Source organism: Suillus clintonianus (assembly GCF_016758775.1).
Source record: "Suillus clintonianus strain FC179 chromosome Unknown DEU56scaffold_21, whole genome shotgun sequence".
NCBI classification, from domain to species: Eukaryota; Fungi; Basidiomycota; class Agaricomycetes; order Boletales; family Suillaceae; genus Suillus; species Suillus clintonianus.
The window spans coordinates 102,527-120,359 of NW_024539245.1; the positions used below are offsets into that span (position 1 = coordinate 102,527).

The 17,833-nt window shown below is 49.3% G+C and overlaps 4 protein-coding genes across 4 annotated transcripts; 1 reads left to right on the forward strand and 3 right to left on the reverse strand.

Annotated features, from left to right (window-relative positions):
• Positions 1-982: 982 nt before the first annotated feature.
• Positions 983-2,266, reverse strand: DEU56DRAFT_884254 (kinase-like domain-containing protein). The gene is made up of 5 exons (XM_041356155.1): positions 2,078-2,266; positions 1,996-2,026; positions 1,905-1,942; positions 1,628-1,852; positions 983-1,575 (listed from the first exon to the last, which is right to left on the reverse strand). Exons 1-5 carry the CDS (start codon positions 2,255-2,257, stop codon positions 1,309-1,311), a joined length of 741 nt encoding a protein of 246 aa, XP_041210459.1. The 5' UTR covers positions 2,258-2,266; the 3' UTR covers positions 983-1,308.
• A 2,205-nt stretch (positions 2,267-4,471) lies between these two features.
• Positions 4,472-7,532, reverse strand: DEU56DRAFT_854491 (alpha beta-hydrolase). The gene is made up of 14 exons (XM_041355234.1): positions 7,300-7,532; positions 7,040-7,245; positions 6,869-6,992; positions 6,738-6,805; positions 6,620-6,688; positions 6,521-6,569; positions 6,328-6,467; positions 6,142-6,269; positions 5,975-6,089; positions 5,679-5,921; positions 5,550-5,630; positions 5,278-5,503; positions 4,686-5,218; positions 4,472-4,635 (listed from the first exon to the last, which is right to left on the reverse strand). The coding sequence occupies exons 1-13, from the start codon at positions 7,391-7,393 to the stop codon at positions 4,932-4,934; spliced, it is 1,830 nt and encodes a 609-aa protein (XP_041210460.1). The 5' UTR covers positions 7,394-7,532; the 3' UTR covers positions 4,472-4,635; positions 4,686-4,931.
• Positions 7,533-12,211: 4,679 nt separating this feature from the next.
• On the forward strand, positions 12,212-13,630 carry DEU56DRAFT_884261 (uncharacterized protein). Its single transcript, XM_041356156.1, has 4 exons — positions 12,212-12,646; positions 12,694-12,858; positions 12,909-13,070; positions 13,124-13,630. Exons 1-4 carry the CDS (start codon positions 12,273-12,275, stop codon positions 13,401-13,403), a joined length of 981 nt encoding a protein of 326 aa, XP_041210461.1. The 5' UTR covers positions 12,212-12,272; the 3' UTR covers positions 13,404-13,630.
• Positions 13,631-13,930: 300 nt separating this feature from the next.
• DEU56DRAFT_884263 (kinase-like domain-containing protein) lies at positions 13,931-16,139 on the reverse strand. Its single transcript, XM_041356157.1, has 9 exons — positions 16,043-16,139; positions 15,822-15,989; positions 15,204-15,764; positions 15,083-15,151; positions 14,835-15,020; positions 14,753-14,783; positions 14,662-14,699; positions 14,385-14,609; positions 13,931-14,332 (listed from the first exon to the last, which is right to left on the reverse strand). The coding sequence occupies exons 1-9, from the start codon at positions 16,049-16,051 to the stop codon at positions 14,105-14,107; spliced, it is 1,515 nt and encodes a 504-aa protein (XP_041210462.1). The 5' UTR covers positions 16,052-16,139; the 3' UTR covers positions 13,931-14,104.
• Positions 16,140-17,833: the final 1,694 nt, after the last annotated feature.

A 17,833-nucleotide genomic window follows, 5' to 3' on the forward strand; every position in this document is an offset into this window, starting at 1 on the left:
GATTGCATGTACGTGCGTCTGGGAACCGCTTCGTTTATAACACCCACTTCTTGTGTCAATCTGCACAGCATTCCATTTTAACCACGCCTGTCATGGTCATCAGCCTTTCCTGGGGGTCCTGAAGACTCTAGACCAACAAGCCTATCAAGTCTAAGCAGTCGTTGTTTGCGGCGTGTCTCGTGGACGTTGGCATGCAAGCTCAAATCCACTCCCAGAACCAGTCCCGCTCACGTCCTCTGAGGCGATGTGGTACAATAAAGTGAAACCCCTACAATGTGAGCCTTCTCGCATTCTGAGTGAATTTATATACTGAGAGGGTCACAGCAAGCGCAATATCAAAAGTGGAGGTTATTCCTCTGTAACAAAAGACTATTTGGAGTTTGGGCTGTCCAGCAGGTCGTCATTCATACAGGTCGAACATTTCACTGATTGATTTAAAGTTGCTGTTAAGCCAATGATGCGGATGATCAGGGTCACCCAAGAACTGTCAGATGTACAATACAACAATATAATGTTTTCTGCACAAACATCGCTGGACTTCTAGCAAAATATCTTCTAGGAATGTTGCGTTTTCCGATATGAGCATAGTACGAGCAAATACCACACTTCCTGAGTCCGAGTATGGGAGCACCGCGTTCGAGGGAATGATTGTTCTGACCCGCGGTCGGACATGTCAAGCGACAAATGAGCTCTGAAGTGAATGCTACAATAAATAACCTATATTCTCTTCCGCACATCATCACCATTAACATACTCCTCTTCGTCCTCTCCAACATCAAAGCTAGCTGTCCCGCTCTCATCGTCAATAGCCCGTTCCTTCCCTTTCCGTTTTCGTTGCAACCGCTCGTTGTCATATCCGTTCAACGGAATATTTTCTTCAGATTGAAGATCCCTCGCCAACCGCACAGGTCGACGACGTAAACGGCACCATATTCAAAGGCCGGTTAGACGGTAAGGACGGCATGTCGAGAGGGGGACAGACAGCAAGGTAGGAACTGATGTTCTTCAAGTCTGGAGGCCACTGCATGCCGCAGAAAGGCGCATCATCTTCCAACCGGATATCATAAATGTTCACGCATTTTTGCTGTCCGTCGACACTGTTGTGATAGTGAAGCCAAGATTAGGCACATTTGCAGTAGTATTAGAATTTGAACAGCTAGTTGATTAGTACTAGTGAATGGTTATGCATCGCGGTGTAGTACGTGCGTACCATGATTCTTGTTCAACTGCAGTACTATTACGGTACAAGAGAAGTACGGGGTGAGAACCTACGTTTACTATACAGGAGCATACCAAGCACCATGCTGTCTATTCAGTCGTACCGTAAACAGGTGGTTGTGTGCGAAACAGTTCGAGAGTCGATAGTGTATAAAATTCATTCCTGATCACTCCGTCGGCACCCTCCGTCGATGGACGGTCCCGGGGATCAGTAGACCAACATTGCTCGATTAACTCCCAGTATTTGTCAGGGAGCGGAGGATAACGAGATCGGGAAGGTGTTTGCGACTTGGCTATGCATAAGACGATGGCCGCATCATTCGAGAGGTGATAATAGGGAACCTTGTTAGTGAGGACCTACAAGTGGAATTCATGATACCATCGAGACGTCAAAATTACCCAGACGTACCTGCAACATGATACCGCCGAATGAATACATGTCGCTCTGCTCGCTAGGCCGCACTTGCGATCCATCCTCCCGATCTTCAAGCAGCTCAGGAGCCATCCATCGCATGTTTCCCTTGAGCGTGGATGTCCAGGAAGCCTGAGAGGCGCTTATAACCTCCGAATACATCAAGGAAAGACCGAAGTCGGCAACACACGCAGTACCATCACCATGGATGAGCACATTAGGCTGGAGGGCATGTCTCAATCAAGCTGAAACTGACCAAAATGTTCAAACTTACACCATTGAAGTCGCCGTGGATCACACCGTTGGCGTGAACTGTGAGGAGTAGTTAGGACTACTGGTCCAGCACTAAACTAACTAGCACACACGATATTGGAGACCAGCTATGATATCCCTGAGCTGAGATTCCCATTAGTCCGTAGTCTTCATGTAATACAAGTGAGGACTTACGATCTCGAATCGTCTAAGGACAGTAAGATCCGCACCCATGCGCTCCAAATAGGCAGTCAAGTTTCCATTCTCCGCCCAAGGACTGACCAGCGCTATATATGGGCCGAAGCCATTAGTATAACCATAAACGGGGAGAATATTTTGGTGCTTGAGGTTGGCGCATATCCTGAATTCACGCATTATCCTCTGGGAGCAGCGACATCTTTGGTAAGTAATATTAGACGCAATCTTTCGTCAAGATACTGACCTTGATTTTCTTCGTCTTCGCTGGACCAAGTTGATCAGCAGTGTACACCTGCAATGATTTCACTGCAACCTGCCCGATTGTTAACGTCATACAGATGGAGAAACAGAATAATGCCAACGAACTTTGATTAGTCTGCGATCTATGGAATAGGTACATTTCCAGATCTCCCCGAACCCGCCACGAGCAGCAGGATTGTATCTCGTGAGATTTTGGAGCATCGCTTCAGGGGGGAAATCATCAGATCCATGGTTACGAACGGGGAGAACTGTGTCCGTGTGGGAGAAGGGGGGAAGGAGTTCGCGGGGATAGGGATATGACTGGGGTAGCCGCGAGCCTATTGCAGGAGATCTTTGAGGTGGAGAGGGAAGAGTTATGACAGGAGATATTGCTGTACTGGGGAGATCTAACGCAGGTCCTACGTGGGTGTACAGGAGGTCTTGAGGCAATGACTGAAGCTCTGGGTAGTAGTGTTGCCTCTGCATGTCAGTAGGCGACCACGACGTATCAATAGACGTCAACTGCATGTCGGAAGGCTGTATGCGAGAGGTTCCGGCGTGTCTGACAGCCGAGGATTCGGTCCATCTACCGCCTCTCGAGGTTGGGCTTGCCGTCCAACTGGGTTCCCCTGGTGTCTGGGCCCTTGCCCAGTCGATTGTTGGGTTATGACGGCGAGCTGCGTCAGACTACAATGATGTCATTAATGGAGCGATACACATGAGCACAAGAAAGGGATCGCGTACGTTGGGTAGATGAGCGAGGGGTGTATTTATGGGAGAACTGGTCTGCAAGCAAATGTCAGCCCATGGACAACACATGTACGGGAATGACTGCGCACTCTAGGCACTTGGTGTGCAGGATGAATGCTAGCAAGGATCTCCGGTGGGGTGTTGCATACGTAGATATCGGTGTTGTGCCAGGTCGTATAAGCCAGTTGGTGCGAGTCGGGTGAGAAGATAATGAGGCGAGGACTAGGAGCGTGGAATGAGACGAGGAGCTGGCGGGACTTGAAGGCCCATAGTTTGATGGTGAGGTCATCAGAACAACTAGCGAGGAGAGCACAATCAAATGAAAGTGCTAGACCATCGATGGTATTGGTGTGCCCTTTGAAGGGAGCTCCGACCGACTGCAGTGTAGACGCGTCAAACTCGTGGATCGTGTTTGGGGAGTCAGTGCCTGCGAAGTCGAATGCAGCTACAATGGTCTTGTCTTTGGTAGTCCAGAACACAGGAGATCGATGTATTAAGAAATGAGATTTCTCCAGTCTAACATCCAATTTTTGTGTTCGGATGTTCCACACTTCAAGACTTCCCACATTTGAAATGACTGCAATCTTCTTTTGCGATTGGGAGAATCGAACTGCGGCCACTTTTTCATCAATCTGGAATGGACCAGACACCAGTTTGCCAGTGTCCAAGCTCCATATCCGCACTGTCGACCCGCTTGACCCACTCGCAAGCAACGTGCTGTCCGCGGAGATGTCGATGCAGGTGATATTTCTTGAGTGGCCTTCAAATCTTTTCACAATCCCCGTCTTAACCTCACAGACTCTGAGACCTCCACCACCCGTGACAACCCACTGACCATCCCTTGATACAGCCACTGCATCTACTTCCTGCTCACAAACATCCCGTGCCTCCTTAATCTCCTTCCCCACCTCAAGGTCCCATCGCCGAGTGGTCCCATCCCTTGACCCGCTGATCATTCGCTTGCCGTCCGAAACGTAGGATATGGATGAAACGATCTTTTCGTGACCCTTCAAGGTCAACACGGGTGTCAAAATCGATCTCTTTGCTGCTGCAGCAGGCCGTCTCGATCCGGAAGCCATGACCAGTGTCTCCACCAGCAAGTACTATTTGAGAGTATTCGGAGCACCGTCGTTGAGGTCTTGTCGTCTGCTGTGACCTGACGTTGATAATTATTTCGATGGATACCCAACTACAGGCAGCTGGTTCGATTTTTTTGCCTGCTGAAGCCGATCGCCTGCCTGTTCGTCAGCGCTGAAAGTTGAGACTGTTTTTGACGTTACCTAGAGGCTAGCAACTTTTGGGATGGGCAGGCGATTTTCCTGATTGCATGTACGTGCGTTTGGGAACGACTTCATTTATATACTTCCTAACACCCCCTCAGTCCTGTGTCAATTTGCACAGCATTTCGTTTTAACCACGCTTGCTTGTTGGCTCCCTGTCGTGGTCATCAGCCTTGCCTGGGGGTCCTGAAGACTCTAGACCAACAAGCCTATCAAGTCTAAGTAGTCGTCGTTTGTGGCGTTGTCTCGTGCACATTGTAATGCAAGCTCAGAGTCCCCTACAATGTGAGCCTTCTCGCATTCTGAGTGAATTTATATACTGATAGGGTCACAAGCAAGCGCGATATCAAAAGTAGAGGTTATTCCTCTGTAACAAAAAACTATTTGGAGTTTGGGCTGTCAAGCAGGTCGTCATTCATACAGGTTGAATATTTCACTGATAGATTTAAAGTTGCTGTTTAGCCGATGACGCGGATGATCAGGACCACTTCCTGAGTCCGAGTGTGGGAACGCCGCGTTCGACGGAATGATTGTTCTGACCCGGGGTCAGACATGTCAAGCGACAAACTACAATAAATAACCTAATCTATTCTCTCTTTCCGCACATCATCACCATTAACATACTCCTCTTCGTCCTCTCCAACATCGAAGATAGCTGTCCCGCTCTCATCGTCAATAGCCCGTTCCTTCCCTTTCCGTTTTCGTTGCAACCGCTCGTCGTCATATCCGTTCAACGGAATATTTTCTTCAGATTGAAGATCCCTCGACAACCGCACAGGTCGACGACGTAAACGGCACCATATGCAAAGGCCGATGGCAATCGCCAGAACGAGAAAGATCAGGACTACTGAGCCTGCATTGTAGTAGGCTGACAATAACACTGAGTTAGCACTTCTTGCCGCAATGCCAGAAAAAAAAGATGATCACCATCCCACTGGGCCTTGGTCTGCTCGGGCGTCTTGCCGGGCAACGGCGATGATAACGGCACATCGCCGCTGTCCAAAAATATAGGTTTGGCATCATCTCCGACTGCGCTTGGTATGCGCGCGGACCCGTCGACGATGGCGGAGAAATTCATCCCCATGAATCGCAAAATCATGTCATGCGCGATTTCAGGGACGTCGTATGGCACCATGTGTGATGCGTTAAATATCTGTGGCGTCGTGAGTAGAGTGACTTGTGTTGTGGATGCAACGTACCTTGGCATACGTGAGGTTTCGTGAGGAAACCCAGGTCCCCGCTGGGATGTCGTTGACCGTCCATGATTTGGTTTGTACTTTCTGAAGTGATTGTCAGTTCCGCAATTCTGGACATGAGAAAACACCCACCCCTAGTCCTTTCGCTCCGTTCCATGTCAAAGACTTGATCATGGTCTCGATACCCATGTAATTGCAGATGAAATCTTGATCACCAGCGAACAATAGAACGGGGATTTTTTCTAGCACCGCAGGAAGAAGCGTGACAGATGATGGAGACAGATAGTCATTCATCTCAGTGCTGACCCTTCCGAGACATTCGACCCAGTTCTCGGATTTGGCCTCTGCGTGGAGCGCCCTGATGACATCTCTGCGCTGGAAAATAACTCATTAAATGGTAAGGATGGCATGTCGAGAGGAGGACAGACAGCAAGGTAAGAACTGATGTTCTTCAAGTCTGGAGGCCATTGCATGCCGCAGAAAGGTGCATCATCTTCCAACCGGACATCATAGATGTTCACGCATTTCTGCTGTCCGTCGACACTGTTGTGATTGTGAAGCCAAGATTAGGCACATTTGCAGTAGTATTACTCACGTTCTCGACTTGCTTTTGAGGACAAACGTCAGCAGCCCCTCGCATTGATCAATATGAACGGGTTCTGAAGTAAGACCCCTGAATTCTGTCATGCATCTATTAGTCGCATCTTTGCTGTCTTTATAGTGCTGTTGGTCATGACAGGCTCGGTGAGAGCAGGAGTCTTGAGATGATCAAATTGCGTACCTGTGAGCTCTCGTCGACAAGTCCGTGCGTGACGGCGTAGTCTAGGTATGCAGGGTATTGGCTGCGAGCATCTATCCAGCCATTACCGATTGCAGCTCCCCGTAAGGGCATTCTGAGGTCTGATGAGAGAATAGCATCCGCTATTTAAAGGGGTCAGCGTCACGCAGCAGCAAGTAACTCGGAGTCACTATACCGAAGTAGGGAATGTATTGTCCAGCATAGCTCTCGCCGCCCAGATAGGTCTGCAAGCCGCCGTTAGGTGAGCTCCGGGAATAAAAAAAAAGCCACGTACGTCTACAGTTTCGTATTCAGGAAACACTTTGTAGAATGTGCGCAGAAATTCCATGAGTTGGTCAGTTGTCTGAGATGGCATGGTCACTAAATTGGCCAGTAGCGCTCTCAAAACGTACCTGTTGTAGACCGTGCACGTAGTGGTTCGTGCTAGTATACGAGAGACCTGTTCCAGCAGGTTGATCCACTGAGAAAGGAGAAATTTTCGCTTGGTTGGACGCGGACAATGCAGCAGACTTGATAGACTTACCATATACCATAGTGGTGTACTCTTCCCAGCCTCCTTGTACTGTCTTCAGGCCACCCTCCCCATCAATTCTCCAAGGTCCAACTTCCATCATCAGACCGTCAAATGAGGAACATCCAGGTCCGCCCTATTGCATTCAGTTCCTGCCATACCACTGTAGCACATGAAACGCACGTTAAACCAGAACATCAGCCTCTCCTTATCGGCTGCCCTACGAGCCTTCACCATCACGAAGAACAAATGGGCGAGAACGTCTGTGCTGCCTGCTGATTCTGCATCGGGGTCGGAAAGAATGTGTCCAGCGTATATGTGTAAAGGGTGTGCTGTATCCTGATGCAAGCTTGGGAGGTAAGGAACATAGAAAGAGGCTGCTGAGGGAACTGTGTGTCTTGTGTATTAGAATCGTCAAAAGTCTTGATTGGTCTGTGTTATACCTTCAGCTGGAGCAGCCCTCACTGGTTGGCTCACGAGAGCAAGAAACGACGTGGTCCAGGTCAGCGTGCTTCGCAGAGACCTCCGCATTCTCATTTTTGACTCTGTAAGCCTTGATGGTCGTTCGTTGAGAAGAGTCTGCAGGGTAATATGTGGGCAGTGCAGTGTACTCGAGTGTCAGTCGAATTCGAATTCGGGGTTATGGCGTGGTGCCTGCGCGGTGATACTTGTCAAGTTGTTGACATGTACACAACCATACATAATACTTCAGGCCCACCAGGACGGCATGACCTAGGGGACTTTCTTCAAGAACACAAATCCCCATGTACGGATTATAACATGAGCGGCTACACGACATCCGTCGGGGGCACAAGATCAACTCAGACGCCAACCCGAAGTTCTACTATGGGAACGGATGCATTCTTTTGACTCTAGTGACTACGCAAAGTTTGCAATTACGCTGTATCAGAGAACTTGTGTGTGGATCTACCACCTGGTTGGTGGATTCAGGTACTTATCAAAGTCGTTTGAAGCAAGTACTACAGGTAGTAGTAGATTTCTTCTATCCTTGATTTTTCTTCTAACGGCTTCATTTAAATACGCGCAAGATCGTGACGCCTCGACAACTCTCAACAACCTGATGTTTACACTGGACGATGGAGGACAATGGCCCTTCAAACTTGTCCGTCCGTAAAGGTTGCCTCATGTACATTCAGTACCACGGATATCAAGTCTCTCATGATTGCCTATCCATTTTGCGGAGCAACACCGGAGTTGTTGCCCGATCGAAGTGCCAGACACTACGAGAGCATTAATATGCCGGGGTCGAGCATACGACCTCATTATGGGTTGGTCGGGCTTAATCACTTTGGCACGCAAACATTGTTTCAATTCAAAGGGTAGCTCAACCCCTCCACATTGGATCACTGTCACTATACGATGGTGCTTATGACGACGAGCTCACTGACGAGGAAATCATGAGCATTCAAGTTGACACTGTTCTTGTTCTCGGTGCTTAGTGTGTTCAGATCGGGATCATTCCATTTAACGTCGTCCCGATGGTGGGTGAGCTGAGCCTGTGGGTATGCAGGCTGAGTGCGAGTCGTGAGGGTTGCAACCAAGGTGGTGTACTGTCCTGATTACACAAATTGTCTGTCAATGTATTGATGCAGTTATACGTCGGACCCGCTTTACCTTGCATGTGCACGCTAATCCATATCAAGCTGTACTATCAACCAACATCAATATGAAGTCATCCCCTGCGGTTTGCCAGTCGTGCGCGTTCGACGTCATAGACAGGAGATCGTCTCAAATGTTTCCTTCTCTCGAGTTTTCACTTTGTTCAGCCTGCATCTCGTGTCTCTCACTTGCTGGTCAATCTACAGCCGTCCGGTGGGAAAGACCTTTCCGATGCCAACCCTCGACGAGAGTCATCTTTCTTCTTTCATACCTCACCTAGACTTCTTTACCAGGAACTTGCAGCTCGGTCTAGAGACGTGAGCTACTTAATTGCTAACAAAAACAACAATAGAGGTTAGACAATATATGCAAGTCCAATGCGATCACATATTCCTGAGCTCTTTATATCCTGACACTTGTTCAGGACAATGACATCTTCGGCGATGACACCAACCGCACGCCTCGTTGCTCAGCAAACACACGATGCGTTCGTAGTCCTTGCAAAACGGCATGAGAATCGTGAGTCCCCGATACACCCTGACCCTGTTGCGTCAAAATACCGGTGTTGTTATTGCTCTGTATATCAATATCACCGTACTCGAGAGCACAGGGATCAGTAGTAGAGGTCGGGGAGCGATTGATCTATTTTAGAACTGACACATCAGAAGCACAGGTTATCACCTAAGCAAGGCGCCTGTAAGCATGCAAAACAGCATATCTAGAAGGTCTACTCACTAACTCCACTATCACCAACATCCCCAATTGTCGTCATGCTGAACAAAACGGCCAAGTCAAGCACGCCAGCGAAACTGAGAGAGGCGGACCAAGGACTGCTGTCAGACCCATCAGCGCCTATTGCTCCCCTGAAGAGCTCTGAGAATCCGCCGGCTTATGGTGCACAGCACCGCCAGGATGCACTTTGGCAAGGTGAGCGAGCACATTGTGAAACCAATTAACCAACTCAACATAGAGCAGGAGGGAATGAGGCGCTCCCTCCTATGTGGACAGAGTCCCATAAGGATGACAGACCACTTTATCGCGACGACGCACTCCTCATGTTTGCAGTGCATAGACCATTACCAGGAGTGCGACTAGGTGAGCAACGAAAGTACGATGAGAGCGAGGAACTCAGGATTGAGAATAGATACCTGGGAGGAGCTCGTTCCTGGATGCGAATGGCACATCTCGCCACTAGGTCGATCCTACTTCGTCAACCACAGGACTCGGAGCACATCGTGGAAGAAGCCAACGCCAGAACGTACAGCAGGGAGTTTGATGCCAGAGGGCATGATCAAATGCGACAACTGGCTCAACAACACCCTTGCCTGGTTGGGCACCAGTGACAATATAATGAGTACCTCGGACGATGGTTCAATTCACCAGTGGACACGAGATGGAAAGCCTGTAGGAAAGCCTTGTGATGGTAATGGATACAACATAACCGCAATGGCGATGTCTCTGGATGAAACAATGATCGTATGTGGAAGTTCAGATGGCAGAGTACAGCTGTGGAATGTAAAGGAGGGGAGCGTGGTCGGTAACCTGTGGGAGGGGAATAATGACGGTTATGTGTGGTGCCTTGATTGGTCTCCGAATGGGGTGGAGGTAGCAGTTGCATCGGAGGACGGCACTATACGACGATGGAACCCGGCCACTGGCAGACAAATTGCACCACCGATAAAGAGAAGCAATAAAGTTGTGCGGACAGTCAAATACTCTCCACAAGGCGACAACTTCGCGAGCGGCGGTGAGGACAAAATGATCCGCGTGTGGCCAAAGGACAGCAAGCTGCTGATCGAGATAAAAGGACATAACGGTGGGGTGTCATCGTTGTGTTTGTCCAAGGATGGGGCATACATCTTCTCTGCCTCATTTGATCACACCATCCGAAAATGGCAATCGATTGACGGGGAAGAACTCGTCGTTTTTCAGGGTCATACCAACTTTGTTGAATCCATTTGTCTGTCTCCCGATGGATGCCATCTTGTCAGTGCATCATTGGACTACTCAGTTCGCATCTGGGACCTCGAAACAAATCAGCAACTTGGAGACCCACTCTGGCACGACGATCAGGTCTCGATTATTGCCATGTCCTCTGATGGACAGTACTTTGCCAGTGCTATCAGGGCGCCGAATGGAAAAATCTATGTATGGAATCTGGAAGCAGCACTCAAGTGTGCTCGTGGTGTTGACGTACGTGTATACATCGCTTTCGTCAGGCTCTCCCCCAAGCGATCTTGTGTGTCGGTCAGCACAATACGGGTCCTAACGTGAAGTTCAACGCGAGTCACCTGTCTTCTCTTTCATGCCTCATCTCACTTCTTTATCAGGGACGTGCAACTCGACCTAGAGACGTGAGCTTGTTATAAATACCCTAATCATTCGCTCATTTGTCTCATAAGATCTCTATTGCGCCTAGACCGCAAACCAACAATAGAGGCTTGGCAAGATATGTGAGTCCGGTGCAATCATTTCCGATCTCTATCTATCCTGACGCCTGTTCAGGGCAACGACTTCTTCGGCGATCACACAAACCGCAAGCCTCCTCGTTCAGCAGACAGGTCATCTCCGCTTGGTCTCCACAACTTATTCGGCTTCCTGCGCTCCAGCACTCGACCTCCAAATGCTCCTCAACCAATTCAGCTTCAGCCTCGGCGATTGCATTTCAGCCCATTTTCTGTTAGAATCCCCAGGCGCCCCGTTGATCAAGTTGCTCCTTGCCGTGATGAAGACGTAAGTGGTTCATCATCATCAATACATGTTTTCTTTGATATATTTGCAGAGATATGGTATAACCCCTGAGACTGACGCAGAAGCGGAAGCAGCTATGCGACGTACGAGCAGCAACATAGGCGCGGGCTCAACACCCCAAGGACAAGTTGCAGGGGGACGACCAATACAAACTGCTCAGGGGCAAAGTTCCGCTCCCAACATAGAGGAATCATCATATCTGATAGGATGCTGTGGATTTTACCTTGTCCGTCGTCGGCCCGCACCGCACTAGTCCTTTGTTTGGTCTACGAGGGAGCTTGCGGTGACTCTTGTGTGAGCAATTATTATCCGCATGAGCCAACGTAACGATGACGTCTCCCTCTCCATCCTGTGGTCTGCACGCATATTTCAGCGTAGACTGCGGCTATGAACATTATGCATTCGAAACACTGGAGCGTTGAGCAGTCGGTGCATTTAAGCTGTGGGATTGAGGAGAGGGTTAATGCATCGGACGTGCTGGAGGATTCGAGGGTAATATCAAGCGGTCAGGTCTGTACCTGTGTACAACGAGGTCACCAGATACTTGGAGGTGAATCTGAGTTTCACTAGCGGCGGCAAGCCGCAAGACGCAAGTTTACTTCGAGACTCGATAAACCAGAGGAACGACCATCTTCATTCTGAGCTCAAGAGACTTACGTTGTTGGAGGCGTGGATCGGACTGCAAAAGAAGAGCCCACACGAGCATATTGCAGCATGACTGCGTGGCAAACATCTACATTTTGGTATTCAGATTTTGTGCACGAACATGAACCAGCTTAGCAGCTAGCTGATAGAGGTGATTGTTTTTTAAATAAACTGGGGCGGACGCAGATCTACGCAGATCCAACGCGTGCGTCTCAGGACACTGAGAGTTTTGCCTGCGATAAGTATGAGAGCCAAGGAGCAAACTAGTGACAGTTCATGTGAATGGCTTTATCAGGCTAATTGACGACCCGGGCCCAAATTCGGTCAAATGTTCGTCAACCTTAGGTAACTCAAGCCACTTCTTTTCGTTCCATTACCCCGACCATACTTATTTTGAGAGATGAGGCTGTTGGCATACGCTGCCAGTTTTCTATCCCTCACAGGGCTAGTCAATGCTCAATACTTTTCGGCTGGATGGACACCAGGACAACCCGTCCCAAGCCAAACTCCCTCCCCAGCACACGCCTCACATCCCCCATCCACTCCTGCCACGCAAAGTCGGCCAGGGAAGATATCGTCGTTCCTGGACAGCCTTGTGACAGCAGGACCTGTGGGCGCTATATCCTCTCTCATTGGTTTCAACATTACTGGAACTCCAGCTGTGACTTCGGATGAGCGCATACCACTCATCACGGATGAGAACTACGCAGAAATTATCGTGAATGAGACACTGACTTCGGAGGAGGAGAAAGAACGGGTTTGGTTCCTTATAATGTGAGTATATCGTTTCGATAGTCCAGCAATTAACTCATCCTTATCAGAACAGTCACCGCGGGTCAACCAGAAGGTGTCTCGAAGTTCGTCGATAATGTTTTCGATGCCACGTATAATTATACCCTGGAGAAAGGAGAGCTCCCTCATGTGCGCTTTGGTCGGATCGACTATCTCAATGTTACGACCATCACCACTAAATGGTCTGTCTGGTCGTGAGTTTTCAGCATTTTGCAGCCTGTTCGCTTCCTTGACCTTCTATCAGCGCGCCTTACCTTGTTGTATTGAAAGACCGAGGGCAGACCTTGCGGTTTTACAAGGCCGGTCAGATAAGGTTGACCGACGAAATTCTGCACCAATTTCTCAAGGAGGAGGCGTGGAGCATGAAGGAGCCATGGAAATCCATCTATGGCCCAGGCGGCGAACGGTAGGACGCGTCAGATTTAACCCATCGTACAGGTGCTTACCGCCATTTTGCAGCGAATATATTTTAGATTACCTGGCACAATTGCTGTCCATGCTCTACCAAACTCTTGTTCGTGTGCCGAAATGGCTCATGTACACGATGAGTGGAGGTCTTGCGACCTTCCTCATTAACTTTTTGCATAAGCCTTCGCCTCCTCAGAGTGCTTCTAAGCCTGCAGTGAAGCCTGCACCCGAGCCTGTGTCTGCATCCCCTGCCCCAGAACCCGTTGTTGCGTCGTCGAATGCGACGAATACGCCTCGGAAGGGGTCTACTAAAAGGAAGGGAAAGAAGTGATCGGAAGCAATATACCCATGCACTATTGGAGAACTTATGTATTGTCATAATGTATTTCCATCTTGTAGGTTGTACAATGAAAAATCCTTAGCTGGCGCCTGACGCGCTAGTTGATGCCCTTTAGAAAGTGCGGCTGTCTTCGCTTCCATGACAGAGTTTCCCGAGCTCATCGCAGTCCTCATCTCGAACAGTGATTGAACATGTCTAGACAGCCTCCTGTGAGTTGTGTATCGCCTGTTTCATATTGTTCTGCAACTACTAGTGAGTCCAGGCGCCGGTTCAAGCGTGTTCACATGGGCGGACGACTCGAGTGTTGCTCGCTTGATTAAGCGTCAGGTATACTAGGTCCCAATATTACTCATAGCCCACCAATTTATCCGTCTCGCCATTGCCAGTCCAGACAAACTTATTCGATATCAGCTAATCGTGGTCTGCAGCTACCTTCGCACCTTGTGCCAGGAATTCCGTGTCGAAGAGTGCGTATGGTGCAGCACTACTATATCGACCAACTCTTAAAGGTAAATATATTGCATGAAATATGGCGTGGGGAGGCCAGTACCAGTGTGCACAGTACTAGTAGTATTGTTATAATGCAGTTCGAAGTCTGGAAGTGAGCCTACATTAATGTACTTTCCGTGAATAGCCTCATGGTGTCTATTTGGTTGTCCTGTAGATTTGTTGTATGTGAGACGTTTCAAGAATCAAGGAGATCTGGACAGCGCATGATATTCATTCCTGATCATTCTGTTGGCTCCCTGTGTCGAGGGACGGTCCCGAGGATCAGTAGACCAACATTGCTCGATAAACTCCCAGTATTTGTCGGGGAGCACAGGATAGCGAGATCGGGAAGGTGTTTCCGACTTGGCTATGCATAAGACGATGGCCGCATCATTCGAGAGGTGATAATAGGGAATCTTGTTGGTCAGGACCTGCAAGTGGAGCTCGTGATACCATCGGGACATCTAAATAACCCAGACGTACCTGCAGTATGACACCGCCGAATGAATACATATCGCTGTGCTCGCTTGGCCGCACTTGCGATCCATCCTCCCGATCTACAAGCAGCTCAGGAGCCATCCATCGCATGTTTCCTTTGAGCGTGGACGTCCAGGAAGCCTGAGAGGCGCTTATAACCTCCGAATACATCAAGGACAGACCGAAGTCGGCGACACACGCACTACCATCGCCATGGATAAGTACATTAGGCTGGAGGTCATGACTAAGTCAAGCTGATTCTAACGAGAATGTTCGAACTTACACCATTGAAGTCACCGTGGATAACGCTGTTGGCGTGAACTGCAAAGGACAGGTATGACTCCAGATCCAGAATTAAACTAATTAGTACGTACGATATCGCAGACCAGCTATGATATCCCTGAGCTGAGAGTGTCATCAGCGTGTAGTCTCCACAAAATACAAGGGACGGCTTACGATCTGGAATCGTCTAACGAGAGCAAGAGCCGCACCCTCACGCTCCAAATAGGCCGTCAAATTTCCATTCTCCGCCCAAGGAATGACTATCGCTATGAATGGACCGAAGCCATAAGTATAACCATAAACGGGAAGAATATTTCTGTGCTTGAGGTTGGCGCATATTCTGAGTTCACGCTTTATCCTCTAAGAAGTAGCGACCTCTGGCGTAAGTAATATTAAATAAAACCCTTCGTCAAGATACTGACCTTGATTTTTTTTGTCTTTGCTGCGCCAAGGTGATCAGCAGCGTACACCTGCAACGCTTTCACTGCGACCTGCACAGTATCAATTTTAGACAGATGGACAGCCATAACGCGGTAAACGAACTTTGATCGATGTCTGATCATTGTGATAGGTACATTTCCAGATCTCACCGAACCCGCCACGAGCAACAGGATAGTCTCCATCCTTGGTGATGTATTCCGTAAGGTTTTGGAGCCTCGCTTCAGGGGGGAAATCACCAGATTCATGGTTGCGAATGGGGAGAACTATGTCCGTGTCGAAAGACGGGGTAAGGACTTCGTAGGGGTGTGGGGGAGACTCGGGTAGCCGTGAGCCTAATACAGGAGAAGGTATCCGAGATGGAGGGGGAAGAGCCACGACAGGCAGTGTTGGTGGACCGGGGAGATCTGGCGCTGGTCCTCCGTGGGCGTACAGGGAGTCCTGAGGCAACGACTGAAGTCCTGGGTCGTAGTGTTGCCTCTGCGTGTCAGAAGGCGGCCGCATGTCGGCAGGCTGTATGCGAGAGGTTCCGGCGTGTGTGATAGTCGAGGATTCGGTCCATCTGCCGCCTCTCGAGGGTTGCCTTGCCGTCCAACCGGGGGGTTCCCCTCGTGTCTGTGTCCTTACCCAGTCGATCGTTGTGTTACGACGGCGAGCTGCGTCAGACTGCAATTTTAACATTAATAGAGTGGTGCACATGAACAAATGAAAGGGATCGCGTACGTTGGGTAGATGAGTGAGGGGGTGTTCTGGTGGACTCGACAGCTCTACTTCTGACGTCCTTGTAGAGGTCACGCTTTCCGTGCCCGAAGCTCTACGACGTACCGTTCGTTGGGGACGGGAATCCAAACTAGGGACAGTATATACCGGTGTATTTATGGGAGCACTTGTCTGCAAGAAAATGTCAGCACATGAACAACATATGTGCGGGGGTGACTACGCACTGTAGGCATTCGGTGTGCAGGCTGAATGCTAGCAAGGATCTCAGGTGGGGTGTTGCACAAGTAGATATTGCTATCGTTCCCGGCCGTATAAGCCAATTGGCACAAGTTGGGTGAGAAGATAATGAGGTGGGGATTCTGAACATCGAATGAGGCGAGGAGCTGGCGGGACTCGAAGGCCCAGAGTTTGATGGTATTGTCATTAGAACAACTAGCGAGGAGAGCGCAATCAAATGAAAGTGCCAGACATTCAATGGTATTGGTATGCCCTTTGAAGGGAGTTCCGACCGTTTCCAGTGTAGACGCGTCAAACTCGTAAATACTGTTCGGGGAGCCAGAGTCCCTGAAGTCAAACGCGGCTACAACGGTCTTGTCTTTAGTAGTCCAGAACACCGCGGCCGGAGATCGATGTGTCACGAAATGAGATTTCCCCAGTCTGACATCCAATTCTCCTGTTTGGACATTCCAAATCTCAAGGCACCTCGCATTCGAAATGACTGCAATCTTCCTCGAGTCTTGCGAGAGTCGAACTGCGCCCACCCAAGCATCAATCTTGAATGCAGCCACGGGTTTGCCCGTATCCAGGTTCCATATCCGCACTTCCGAATCGTATGACCCGCCAGCGTGCTGTCCGCCGAGATGTCGATGCAGGTGATCCTCCATGAGTAGCCTTCAAATCTGCTGACGATCCCCGTCTCAACCTCACAGACCCTGAGCTCCCCGGTCAAGAAAGGTCCACCACCCATGACAACCCATCGACCATCCTTTGATACAGCTACCGCATGTACTTCCCGCATAACATCATCCCACACCTCCTCAATCTCCTTGCCCGCTTCTAGGTCCCATCGCCGAGTAGTCCCATCGCATGAACCACTGATAATTTGCTTGCCGTCCGGAAAATAGGCAATGGATGAACCGGTCGTTGGGTAACCCCACAAGGTCAAAACGGGTGTCAACATCGATTCATTTGCTGCCATTACTGCAAGCTGTCTTGATCTGGAACCCGTGACCAGTGTCTCCACCAGAGAGTTGGCAATCACCATTTGGGAGTATTCGAAGCACCGTCGGTGAGGACTTGACGTCTGCTGTGGCCTGACGTTGATAGTGATTTCGATGGCTGCGCAACCTACTGCCAGCTGGCACGCTCAAGCTGATCTTCAGTTCGTCAGCGCTGGAAGTTCAGACTATTCTTGACGTTACCTAGAGCCTCGCTAGCAATTTAGGTTGGGGAAGAACGGGCGATTCACTTGATTGAATGTGCGTGCCCGGCAACCCCTTTTTGTATGTTCTTCTCACCACAGCATGGCGCCTGACATTCCACAGCGTTTATTTTTACCCACTAGTACCTGATGTACTTGCTTTTCAGTTCCCTGCCATAGCCATATTCCAGTGCATCATCGCGCTCGTGGTACAGTTAGACCAGAGGTCCAAAGTTGGAATATAATGTCATCGACACGTCACCCTATCTACGGAAATGCTGTTTGATGGAGTTCTGGGAAGCCGAACTCTATCAGTGCGCTCTCATGCAGTGGTGACAGTCGCTGTACTTTATAACTTAAGTATGCTGCTGGTCATTTATTCGAGTCTTGATGACAATTGTGCAGCATCGTATTCTGTTTGGGTGCACCGGTGCGGATGCCAGTATTGGCAAGCCCTCATCGTATGTATTCGTTTTCCATTTGTGAAATCTTCTGACAATGTGATGGAACAGGACATGCTGTATTAGGCTGTATTAGTGCAAGATTGATCTCATTTCAGGTAACACTGCGAGTCGTATCTCAATGCCAGGTATCA